Consider the following 14,076-nt stretch of genomic DNA (forward strand, 5'->3'; position numbering starts at 1 on the left):
ATTAATTTCAAGTAATGAGATCTCCACTGGAAGAAAAAACTATTCTTTCTTTTTCTAATAAACCTTTAATAACCCTGATAATTAAAATAATTTAAAATGAGAATACTTAATTAAAATGTGAAAAGAAGCAAATCATGTGTTCCTTCTTTCCACATTTCAAATGTTAATAACCTCAATATATCTTTAAAAGATTTCATTATCAGCTGTACTTTTTAATTTTATCTTTTCCTAACAAGTTCCTTACAAAGTTAATTTTCTATAAAATCTTTTGGACTCATCTTTCCAATGTTGTTTTTGTTATACACTATAGTTTCATTTCAAACCGAATCTTAATCAAATTTCTTCACCTATCATCAGTGGAATTTCACCTTCTGGCTTTTATTAGATAAAATTGTATATTATCACTCATTGGTCTGGATAATCCCTTCACCAGTACAGATTGCAGCTTCTCTATGACTTAGCATATGTTCTTCAAAAGTTTCTATGACTGACAGAAACCATCATCTTCCAGACAGTCTGCTAATGACCCACTTCACCATAGCTAAGCTGTCCCTCAACTAATAGATTGAAATTCTTTTTAGAACTCAGCCTCCAGGGGCTTTACCTAAAATCTTGAGATCTTTGCAAGAGTTTCATGAGCTTGAGTTCTTTTGGCTACAGCCTTTGAGAACCTAAGATCCTTTCGATGCCATCATCATTCACTGGAATCGCACTTTTTTGGAGATTTATTAAAAAATTTATGAATGACATTTGTTATATGGAGATGCAACAATATGACAGAAGGGGGAAAATGGAAAAAAGAAGTAAATGGTATGTCTACGGGTCCTTGAAGTACCCATTTATCTCTCGCTAACTACTATTAAAGCATCACTAGGGAGCAAGAACTGTTGCTTACAGGGAGCATTCCTGTAAGATTCTATAACTGACTTCCCTGGTATACCAAGTTGATAAGTAAATAGCTTTTAGCAACTCCCATTGTCTCATTTACTTTGCCAAAGTATATGAATATATTTGTAAATAAGACAGATATTCATCTCCTTATTAAGTAATTAGCTTTCTTCCTACAGAAATATATGACCCTGTTGGTTTTTGAAAACCCATGTGGTGATAACCTTCTAATTCTACCATAAAAAAAGTAATTTATAACAAATGAAATTTAAGTCAAGTGGCTATCTCTGCTAACATGGAGTCTTCTCTCATTCATTCTAATGAATTCTAGAGATCTGAGAATGCATAAACAGGGTTCCTTCATCATTTTAATAATACTCATGTGGAATCAATAAGGCAGGTGACAATTTTTATTATGTTACTGATTTTTTTCATATGTGAAGTTATGTTTTGCATGGGCATTTTCCAAATACTTCAAAAAGGGTTTCTGATGATGTTTTTTTCTTTAGGGAATGTACATTAAATCAACATATGATGGCCTCCATGTAATTACTGGAACCACTGAAAATGTAAGTATTGTATAATTTGTCCAGGCCCAGAAACATTTCTTTTTTTTTCTTTTCTGTTATTAAATAAATTGCTATGAACTGGAGCCAGCTTTTAAATAATAGAATAGATTAAGTAAACCAAAAAATGTTTTACTGAATTGATGTTAGTCCCAGGTAATTGATGTTAGTCCCAGTTCAACTATTTTTCATCCCAATCTAGCCCTGTAATTTATTTAAATCGAAGCAAATACATTTCTTCCATGGTGTGACTTGGCTTTGATATGTGTTATAGATTAGTATGACTTAGAAAATGACAATAACAATTTCTGATTTTTAATTCTATAAAATGTATTAATACTGTGATAAGACAATTTATGCAAGAAAAAATATCAGGTAACTCAAACATCTGAATATAAGTGCAAGAAAATAAGTGACAGTACATAGTAGAAGTGAATCAGTAACTAGAGGTCAAATGGAAATTTCAGAGTAAACTTTGTTAAAAATATTCATATATTATTTTCTATATCCTTGTAATATCAGTGTCAGTGGGGTGATGCACCTACTGAGGTACATTTTTTTACTTCATTCCATTTCCTCCCTTTATAATAAAGAGTTTTCTTTTAAAGTTAAGTTTTTATTTTTCCCTTAAAATTTTACTAAATCACTAAAAATATTTATGCAGCCATATTAAGACATACATATTAAGATCTCAGGTTAGTTATTTCCTCAACATTTTCCAGATTTTATTATTTTGAGTTATAGTCTCATAAGATTTTGATGTATTATATTAATTTTCATATGTTTTATATTTTATATATGATTTTTTTACATTTCCCATTTCTTATTCATACAATATATAATATGGTTTTAGAGCAGTTTAATTATGTTCATATCTTCAAGATTTGGTTTTAATTTTGTAACACTGATTGATATGTCTCATGAGAAGAAAGCTAACTATTTTATTTTTTAAAGCAATTTGTGCAATATAACACCCTTCTAGTTAAACATGGACATTTTGGGGAAGATATTTCAGTTTCTACTCCTGTCTATTCTGATTCTGCAGTGCCTCTTCTGTTGTGTGTGGGGAGGGTGTTTGTGTGTGTGTGTGTGATGTCACGAAGGTATGTATTGCCCCTTACTGGATAGTTCCCACCTCCTTGCTCTCCCAATTTGGAAATAAATCATATTGCTTTACAGAAAATGTAATGACTTCTTGGTAGCTTAAGACATTCATTTGCATTCATTCATTCACTTTAATACATTGGTTCTATCCTTTGACAGGACCTTTCCACCATCACCACACCCCCATTTCTGGGGGTAGAGTTGGTTTTTGCTGTTACAGCTCAGATCATTTGTTTAATTTTTTTTGTTCCTTTCAGTTTTTATTTTCCTTAAAGGAAAGCCTCCTTACAAGAGATATTAGCAAAGGAACCAACATAAAACTCAGTCTCCCATTAGTTGAATAGTTGTACCAACTTTTTCAGAGTTGTGTCATCTCTCCTTGAAAATTTAATTTTGCAAAGCTAACTCCTCAAAGCAACTTGTCTCTTACCCTCCAGAAAGTTGAGATCATCTTTTAGGTGAAATTACTTTGTAAATAAACAATATGAATATTTCAAGATCAAAAAAATTTTAATAAGGTCTCATATACAAGGTAAATAACTTACAGGGAATTTCATGATACTTATTCATGATATTTGATGAATTAAAATTGCTTTCTTTGGAGGTTGAAACAGATAACTAGAGACTTCAAAAGATATCTCACACTAACATGTCTTTTAATAAGTATTAATTTTTTTAAGTTATAGCAATCACTCACCTCTACTCACAATATTCTCTGTATTTTTTATTTTTATTTCATAAAGACTTATTAAGCTAATTTGTGTCATGGATCCCTTTGGCAATTTGATGAAGTCTATTGGTTCCTTCACAAAATGATGTGTTTAAATAATTGAAGGAAATGGAAATTTTCAATTAGAGATCAATGAAAATTAATTTGTGGAGATTTTCCCTTCCAATTGATGGGTTACTCTTCCCAGAAATCTCTCCGTGATCATTAGGTCTCTGTGCCTAGGTGAAGAACTTCCATTCTAAAACCTTGCTTATCTATAGCAAGGAGTTCTTAACCATTTTAAATGATATGGGCAGTCTAGAGAAGCCTATGGACCTCTTATGAGAATGTTTTTAAATGAATAAAATAAAATACACAAGATTACAAAGAAAGCAATGATATTGAAATAGTTATTAAAACATTTTATGATTTCAGTGAGCCCAAGTTAAGACCTATTGAGCTAATCTGAAGAGGGAAAATGTCTAAATATTATACATTGATTAGCACTTTGTTTTTCAAGTAGTAATGACTTTTTTGACTATGTGGTGAACTTCCTGTTATGAAGATACCCTCCCCAACTAAGGGGGAGGTAGTTCTTTGGAAGTTCAGTCATGAAGAATTGACTGGAGCCCTACAGGTTGTATGATTTATAATTGGTCACTTAACCAGTGTCTTTCAGAGATAAGACTTGAACCAAAGTTTCCTTGACCCTGAGACCAATCACTTATCCACTAAGTCACCTACTTCTTTAATGTTAAATATGAAGCAGTCATACATTTTTAAAATACTCTAATGAATAATGCTACCAACATTGTTCCTTGAAGGTATTTGAGATAGTGGATACTGACATTTTCTTATGCAAATTAAAGTATATAAATATCAAAGAATCCAAACAATAAGGGGCAGATAGGTGGCTCAGTTGACTGAGAGCTAGATCTAGACACCAGAGGTCCTGAGTTCAAATCTAGCCTCAGATACTTCCCTGCAGTGTGATCTTAGGCAAGTCATTTATCTCCCACTGCCTAGTTCTTATCATGCTTCTGCCTTGGAACCAATACACAATTTTGATTCTAAAGTGGAAAATAAGGATATATATATATTTTTTTAAGTATCACAACAATATAAAAAACCACATTTTAATATCTGTTACCCAGTTAATATCAAATAACCTCAAAGTTATGGATGAGACTAGAACTCTGTAGATCTATCTCAATCCACTGAGTTTACAAGATTACAAAGTTCATGTACTAAATTCTGCATTTATTTTTATGTTTATTTTCCAGAGAAGGGATCACACAAAACAATGAAAAAAAGTATATCTTTTCCCAATAATCTCTAACTAAACTTTAATATTTCCTTCAATCATGAATGAAGGTAACAAATATTATTCTGACATGATCCCATACTTCCAAAGGTGTTCATAAAATGAAATAGGACAAGAACCCCTGCTCAATAAATTTGTTAGTTATTAGTCTTCTTTTTCTTACTACACCTAAGAATAGGGAGGAAAGGTAAGAGATTGCTGAATCTAGTGGAAATGTTATTTTAATTCTGTTTTGTTTGCTAATATATTAAAAACATAAAAGGTTTAAGGAATAATATAACTTGTAATTAGACATTTAGGAAGAAAATATTGTACAATACAAAGTTTAGCTTTGAGCTCATCTCAAAGGTAGGGATCTAAGCCTGTCTCTTCATTTTTAATTTATTTCCACTAGGTTTTTCAGTACTGGTGTTATTAATGATGCAATAAGTTAGTAATTTAATTATCTCATCTCCAAAGCCTGGGTTCTGCTCATGCATGTAGGTACCTTTGAAAATACTGATTTGATGAAATTCACTTGAATTATTTATGCTAAATAACAAGTTTCAAAGAATATAAAAGACTGTTTTGAAATAGATTTATATTATACTTTTGCTGTAGAACCTTGGAATGTTGAATTTGTAAAATTTTCAAATAATAATACTGATAACCATTTTTATACTAGAAAAGAACACTAAGAAATTTGATTATCTTTGATAACAAATACTCCTCATTTGGCATTTTTGCTTCCTGTCAGCAGTACAAAGTGAATACTTTGCTTAGAGTAGAAATAGGCAATAAAATAATTTTTAAAGGTTAGTATAGCTATGTTTATATAGTCTAATTAGTGAAAAGAGAGGTTTATTTTCATTCTTTTGGCAAGAAGAAAAGGATGTAGTGAATAGAGATGTGGCTATGAGGTTTCAAGTCTTGGTTTTAAGTCTAGCCTCTGACACATACTGTCTATATAAGCCTACACAAGTAACTGAACCGAATTGCCCCAGACAACTTTCTAAGACTATATGATACAGAAGAGGTGATAATTCAGAGTGAAAGAAGGGGTTCTTCAGGGAAGTCACAAGTCTCCCATATCCTCCAAAAAAAAGAAAAAGAAGTGTTTTTTTCATTGGGAAAAATAACATTCAATTAGAATCATGTTATCATTTCTTTTATTTTTAATTTAGTCACCTGCAGATCGGTGCAAGAAAATCCATGCTGGCGATGAAGTGATTCAAGTCAATCACCAAACTGTGGTATGTATGATTACATTAAGTGTCAGTGGGGGAAAATGGTTTTACTATTTGATAAAACATGAAGGAATGAGAGTACAATGAGCCCATAAGCAAAAAAAAAAAATCAAGTAACCTACATTAGAGGTGGATAACTACTTTATTCTTCTAAACTGTTTGATGATGTACCAAGCATGAACCACAAAACTATGAAAAAATTATAGTATTTGTAATTAGACTTGTTAATTCTCTGGTATGAACTAGAACATACAGTCTTTAAATTATAATGAAACAGGGTAATCACAATTGCAAAAGAAATCAAAATAGGATGACATACTATTGTTTGTTTCATACTATGGCTGACCTTTATCCTGACCTTTTGGTAACTAAATGATGATACAGAAAATGTAGACATGGTTTACAATAGCATTATAATAATAGCATTTTATATAGCATGTTTTGCTATATAAAAGCATTAATCCTATGAAGTCTTGCATTAGCATTAACTCACTAATTGTGGTTTTTAATGGGCTTCCATAGTTTATTTATATATGTACACTAGTGCTATTCAAAAATATTTTCTCAGGGTGTTCTAATATTTAATTTTTAGAAAATTTTAAAATTGTAATTCTTGATAATTATAGACCCTTTCCATTTGGAATATCAGTAAGTTCGCTGTTTCTAAAAAAATGAGCACATCTCAAAATGAGGAACAGCAAAAAGCCAACTACAAGAAGCAAAATTTAAAACCCTCGAGTATTAATTCAATAATCCTCATTTGTAAAATGTATACCTTCTACAAGAATTCCATTTATCAAGTCAATCAGCTCGTTGAAGGTTATCCTAATATACAATCACATCTTTTGATATTGAGCATAATGTTGGTATCAGAAATATTCTGGAAGAAAAACTCATTTGGAGGACTGGGAAACTTTTAATCACCATATTGTAAAAACAGTCTGAGGCATAGTTAATATTTTTCAGTAGTTCATATCTCCTGGATGAACCAACCCATTTAGCTTTCACTTGAGAAACTGAGAGTCGATGAGATGTTGCAAAGGCACCTAGACACTAATAATTAAAGTCATGGTATTTTCTTTGATGTGCTCATTATCCAAGTACAGTAAAAGTTAATAAAAGCTTAAAAAGTGAAGTCTGTGGGTGTGAGGAGGGGACTGAATAGCACAGAAGATTGCTGACAGACAAAGCCTTTCACATGGAAATTGAAATTTTTTCAGTGGCTGGAAAACTGTCTCACTCAATAATATAGAAAGTATGTACACAGACCGGAGCATCATACCTTCTGCATTGTGGATGTGAATGCATGGATCAGTGGGGGTAGAAAATAGCTTTTCCAATAAAGTGTCAAGAGCTAGTCTTCAGGGAGGTAGCCACTATTTTGAAAATTACTCCTCAGTCAAACCATGTAGAAGTTCATGGTATCTTCTTCAGAATGTGGTCATGAGCGGGAGGAAGGGGGAAGTCTCTTCTTGAGTGATTTTCTGCCTTGGCTACTTAAGAAGTCCATACCCTTTTCTTATTTGAATTTATTTTTTAACAAGTATAAACTCTTATTTGATATTTCCAATGTGTGAGTGTAGTTAGTGGAATTCAGGAGGACAGAAAGTAATGATGAGGAATAATGTTTGCATTGCTTTTGAAGGCTGTGATTATTGTTGTGCATAAAATTCAGTGAAAATAAAAGTATACTATATTATCAAATATATGAGGTTTTCAGTAGCAGCTATGAGTTAATTAGGAAAATCAATGTGGATTAGCCACTTGTAAATAATTCAATGAAGATTAGATTTTAATATACCTTTTTTACAATATGTTTGTGAATGTTTGCATATAATAAGAAGCAGAAAGAATAATCTATAGGATATTTTCTCAAGGTCAGGAGATTTGGGTTCCAGTCCTGACTCTAATGGATTGATAATAGCTAATTAAATAAGTAATTAAACCTTTCTTGGCCACAGTTTCCTCAGGTGACACCTTACCCCTGTTGAGGGAATAAGGATAATTGATAAATCAAGAAAAGATAAACTGGGAAGGCAGGTAAAAACAGAGAGTCCTTAGAAAAGCAAAAGAGGATAAAAAATTAAATGGAAACTGGAAATGAATTTAACTGAGGAAACTATCAATAGCCTTGGAGCCAGGAGGGAGATTACATAGCACTTAATTCCAATATCCTCATTTAGCAGATGAGGAAACTGAGACCCAGAGAAGTTAAGCATCTTGCTCAAGGTCACATAGATAAATAAGTGGCAGACCTTGGATTTGAACTCAGATTCTGTGACTCAAATTCTAACCTTTTCATTGCACAATCTAGAAAAGACTTTGACGTGATTAATTATGTTGCCACTTGTTTCTTGATTCTAGTAGGAAAATCCCTGCTAGAAGTTCTTTACCTGTCACTACTCATCACCCCTAATCTCAGCCTCACTGAGGACAGATTCAGATATTGTATATTGTGCTTAGGAAACTGCTTGGGAAAGCCATCACAGAGCAAAAATACACATATGTAAAATGTATGGAATTCTTTGGATATAGGCACAGTGTATAAATCAATACATTTCTTAATCTTAATTACTGTAACTAATCTAAGTTGAGTCAGAAAGGCAATAATGTTCATTTTCCAACTTATATATAGCTAAATTTCACATTTATAGAGTATGTTATTCAAATTCCCTGACTATCCCTTTGCCATCTTAATTCTAGACTGTAAGCTCCATGAGAGCAGGGACTTTGTCTTCCTTTATTTTTCTCTCCCTACACAGCACTCTCACATAATAGATGCTTAATAATATAAAGAATTAAATTGTTGGATGACTGCTTATTTTTTATTTTTATAAACCTGCACTGTGCAAGAACAAAGAGAAAGTGAAATTTTTAAAAACTGATTTGGATACTGTTGCAGCTCTGATAAAAGATGTGGTTGAGACATTTGGTTAAAATGAAGTTGTTAAATTAAGTTTTACAATTAACCTTTCTATTTCTTTGTCTCTTTCTAATGGATAATAGAGTTGGCTCTATGCTTGGATAAGATGCTTATGTTAAATTAAAATCTTAAAATTGAAATGCACATTTAATCCTAGTTCCTTATATCCATTAATCCATTGCACATAATATTAACATCTGGTCATTATTATTACATTCTAACTTTAAAGGGAGAAATGTAAAATCTTCAGTTTAAAAAAGCCCTTATAGATGCTAATTCACTATAAAATATGGGATCTTTTCATCTTTTAAATACACTATAAAGGGATGACATAATAATGTTTCACCCAAAAGTCTTGGAAAGTTGTATGAGCCATAGAATAATTTAAAATTAGATTTTGGACTTGCTAGAAGACTGACTTGAAGTTGTCGAGCTGAATTGTTTGGTTCTAATTTTAGTTTCTTTTTTTTCATTTTCTTCTTGGAAATGAAACCATAAAATTTAAGTCTTTTTTAATATTTCTTTTTTTTAATTAAATGTGACTTTTGAGTTTTCAAAACAGCAAAGTTAAACACACATAGGATGCTGTTACTGCCTCAGGAAGAGGAAGAAAGAGAAGAAGAAAAAGAAGAAGAAAAAGGATGTGTAAATAACCAATCCAAGGAGATGAGAACCACATCCTACATCTGACAAGAAGATTTAGTTCCTATGCAGCACTGGCATTCCTAAAACTTTGACCACTCAGTCTTCTGCTGTAGGAAGCTATCACTACCCCATAGTTTGGATCATCTGCTCTATTTGAACTTTCAGAGGTTATTTAATTGAAAAGATCATTTATAGATAATGTAATTGTTTGGGAAATATTCTGAAAGCAAGAGTCAATAACTTTCCTAGTTGTTATTGCCATTAATTTTTATGTTTTTTTGAACTGTGAATTCTGTTCATATACTTTCTTAACTAAATCACAAGTTTTGAAAATTGTCTTTTTACATTACTGAGTTCTAATAGTATATATGTATGTATATATAATATATATGTATGTGTATGTATGTATTTATATAAGCATCCAGATGACTTCTCTAGTTGAAGAACCAGTGCTTTTATCAAGGATTAACAATCCTTGGCTCCCAACAAACTGAGAACAGATAATTAAGAACATGGCAATAGCACACAGACTATACAGTATGTCATTAGCTAATTGGGAAGAAAGTTCAGTTTCTTCTCTTTCATTCCCATTTGCCCAGCTCCTTTAAAGATTAGCAACAGGAGTTAGTTGATAAGGAGGGAAATGAGGATAACAGGAGTCTGAACAGAGACTCATGTTAGGCAGTAGGGCAATAAGTGCAGTTTCTTCTTGGCTAATTATTTCAACTCCACTAACTGCAAATTGCTTTCAAATTCCTTGAGATGATTAATATCTGATAGAGGTTTTTTAAAGTCACAGGCATTCTTCTTTAAATAATAGTTTACATTTAACATAGTATCTCTATAGATATATAAAAAGGAGTAATTTTTTCGGACTGGAATCTGACATATGCTTTAATACAATTACACTGGCTCAGAGATCCTATCTATCCCTTTCATCTCATCATCCACATTACTGTATGATTCAGTTGCTTTAAGATTATTAGATGAAATCCTTCCAATGAGCTACTTTAGAAACAGAAGGAATTCCTGGTGACTAAAGGCCGCAAAGATGTGAATGCCTAATATTAATCTCTTAATAACTGTTTAGACTATATGCAACTCTTTAACTTTTAATGTGTTCATAGTTACTCATGAAACATTAATATGAATTACCACTAGTATGTCCAATCCTTATGTTAGGATCACCAGAGTATAATGCATATTACTTTTTTTAAATAGTTCTTTTAGTTTATGAATTACATAACATGTTAAATCATATACTCATGACATAAATTAGAACTGTTTTTTTTTTAAATGACCACTCAGGGGCAGCTAGGTGGTTCAATGGTTTAAGAACAAGGCCTACACATGGGAGTCCCTAGGCTCAAATATGGCCTCAGGCACTTCCTAGCTGTGTAACCCTGGGAAGGTCACTTACCACCATTGCCTAGCCATTGCTGCCCTTCTGCCTTGGAACCAATACGCAGTATGCTCTGATTATCCCAATGTAATAAAATAGTTTGTATAAAAATATATTATAGCATGCATTCTAATATTTGAAGTGAATTTTATAATCTAGCATAGTGATTTTATTGGAAAGGTTTCCAGATATGAGAAATTACTTCTTTTAAATGTTGCCCTAGATCCTAAGGACTATGTACATTCCAATTTATAAAAAAAAAAAAAGATGCAGTTATGTCTATACTTCCAAAATTGCCCTACTCCAAAAGAGAAAGAGAGAGATAAAGACCAGTCCCTAAGGGAGTAACACACTTAGGACAGAAGATAGGAAGAGTGGGCAATTCTAGATAGTTATCACTATCTGCAAGGAAAAATGAAAAATTATTGATTTAAAAGTAAATTTATTTAGAGCATTATAAAAGAGAAGTAAATTCTATAATCAATGACAATGGACATCTAGTTCTTTCTAGTTACCTATGATTCAAACATCTATTTCTGTCCATCAACATGATCACTGGAACTATTTTCGTAAGGGGACGTTTTATACAAGGTAGTAAGTCACACATTACCCCTGACATTTTTTCTCTCTTTTTCCCAGAATCCTTTCTTACAAGCCAGGTCATGGATTTTTTCTTTTAAGAAAAAAATTAAAGACGTGGTAAATTGGGTATGACAATTTATCTTCATCTTCATCTTCATCTCCAGGCTGACTGAAGATGTGAGGAAATCATTTTAAACTGTGAAAGTGTTTGCAGTTTTACCATAATTCTTTGAATGTTACTACATTCTGTGACTCTAGCAAAGTGCATCTTTGTTTTATATTTTCTTTAACAAAGGTACCATTGCTTTGTAATTCACATGTGCAAAATGTTTGCGCCTTTGTTCGTTGCCTAATTGTTCACTTTAACAGTAACATGACTTTTTTTATTTTAGCAAAATAACAAAAATGTAAAATATGACAGTTTTTGAATGAGTTTTGATTTTTTTAATGTTTAAATTTTCTTGGTTTCTATATTATGTTAAAGTAAAATTTTTATAGAAATATACATGTACATATGCATGCATGTTTTGCTCTTTCTCAGAATACTTAATGGGAGGTCTTTATATGAACATATATTGTTTCTGTCCTTGAGGTTGGGGTTAGAGGAGATTATTACTTTATAAATGTATGAACATATACCTGTACTTCTTCCAGGTACAAAATGAATAAGGAAATCAAGAGAGAAATTTTATATTTTACATTTCATAAAAGAATAGGAATTTTAAAAATTTTTACTTAAAGGAAATCTAAATATTAGAAAATTTCATTCTCAACCTACTTTATTTTCATTCTTGACAAAAATTAATTACTGGGGGGGATATATCTTAACACAGATTAGTTACAACTTTGTGAAAGAGACGGTTATCATTTTCTTTAGCATTATGAAAGGTCTACCCAAAGAGTTCATTGAATTAGTAAAGTTTTCCAGACCTTTCCCTTCCCTGGTGGTGCTTTTACACTCCTTAATAAACCCTTTCACCTCCTTTTAGGGTAGCCTATGCCTTTGAGGAATTAGTATACATTATAAATGTCCAGGTAATGAAAGCAAAATCAGTTTTAACTTTTCAGAGTTATATTAGTCATGCATACTATGAAGCCAAAAGGAAAAACAGAAGAAATCATTATATGTATAATCATATATGTGTTTACATACATATATTTATATACGCAATATAGAGAAATCAGTATATATGTATATATGTGCATATGTGTTATGAATTATATAAACACATACACATGTAGTCTCATATTTAAAACAGCAGAAAGAAGGGATACCACCAAACTGGCCCTATTGATTCTACGGATTAACTTATTGAGAGTCAGGTGTATATGTTAATAAGTCATAGAAAATTTTTGAAAGCATAGTTTATACCTGCTGGAGATGAAGGGTAGGCTAATGAAGGTCTGTCACTGTTTGATTTGACCTGGGCAATTTAGGGAAATGCGGGGAAAACAATGGTGGTTTGTAGCTCACCTTTCAGACAGTTCATGCTTTAAGAAATCCATCAGAGGGTGCCAGTTCAGATGTTGAGACTTTTGATGGAATAGAAAGAACTCCAATGAAAGTTTACAATTATTGGAAAAAGCATTGGCTTCCCACAATGATCATTTTGCATAATCCTATCACAGTACTCTTGACTCTTTCTCTTCTGTACATCTGTGTATTTTACCCATTAGCAGTAGGAAATTATGATGTCTTCCATTAAGAGTAGCTTAACTCTTTCTTCACTATACCTTTGTCTATTAGAATATAAAAGAGTAAGACAATTTTATATAAATTCATTTATGACATAAAATTAACTTTAATCTTAGGTTTAATCAACCAATAACTGATGGGTAGGGCCCAAACCAATTACCTTCAGTCAGTGTCCTTTTGAATTAGAGTGCATGAATTAGAGTAGCCAGGTTGTTTTTGGTGTGGTTTTTTTCCTAGTACAAATGAAATGAAATCTTTAAATTTTTATTGTTTTCACATAACTGGTTTTATAATCTTTTCTCAAGGAAATCTTTTTTTTTAGTCTTATGTCTTGATGAAATGCCAATACTACAATTTTATTTAATGTGAGTGAACCATGGATGATTTCTGGCTAATCTTAATTACATAGGTTCATGATACAGTAGGATTTAAAGTTCTAGCTAGTCAGTGGAATGAGTATTCTATGAAGGCTATTCTTTAATGCATTTGACACATGCATAATTCATGACTTACCTCTTTCAGTGCAATGAATGAATGATTGTAGAAGGGGCCAAATGAGGATTCTTCCAAACGAACTATCATTTAATATTGTAGACCTTGTTCATTAATATTGTAGCAAATGGGGGGAAATAGGCAAATGTCTTTGACTGGCAATGCTGATTAAAGTCTCAAAAGTATAAATCATTAAGCACTGCAAGGTCTTTGGTGTTAATAACCTCTTCAGAAGACACAAATGTATTATAATTTGTTAGTTTTAAGTTGAAATTTGCATGAAATTTTCTACACATCAGCTTGTATCAACCAGTTAAAATGTGGTAAGAGGGGCATGCATTAGAGAGAAAAAAATGTTGTTTCTATTACGCACTTTTAAATTGTCTTTGTAATGTTGCAAAGGAATAGAATTCTGCAGAAAATATGTCTTCACTTGAAACATCTGCTACAGGCACCATTTACCAGCTTTAGCAGAAGAGTTTTATGTTAAGTTTTTTCATTGCTTTCAAAAGGAGCAAA

At 31.8% G+C, this 14,076-nt stretch overlaps 1 protein-coding gene across 1 annotated transcript in view; it reads left to right on the forward strand.

Moving 5' to 3' along the window:
- CNKSR2 (connector enhancer of kinase suppressor of Ras 2) overlaps window positions 1-14,076 on the forward strand; it is a 338,457-nt gene that overhangs the window by 184,188 nt on the left and 140,193 nt on the right. Inside the window, exons 8-9 of the mRNA XM_044669208.1 lie at window positions 1,398-1,457; window positions 5,755-5,823. Of these exons, the coding sequence (XP_044525143.1) occupies window positions 1,398-1,457; window positions 5,755-5,823 (129 nt within the window). The remainder of the gene's footprint in view (window positions 1-1,397; window positions 1,458-5,754; window positions 5,824-14,076) is intronic.

This window comes from Gracilinanus agilis, chromosome 3 (assembly GCF_016433145.1).
Source record: "Gracilinanus agilis isolate LMUSP501 chromosome 3, AgileGrace, whole genome shotgun sequence".
Classification (NCBI taxonomy): Eukaryota; Metazoa; Chordata; class Mammalia; order Didelphimorphia; family Didelphidae; genus Gracilinanus; species Gracilinanus agilis.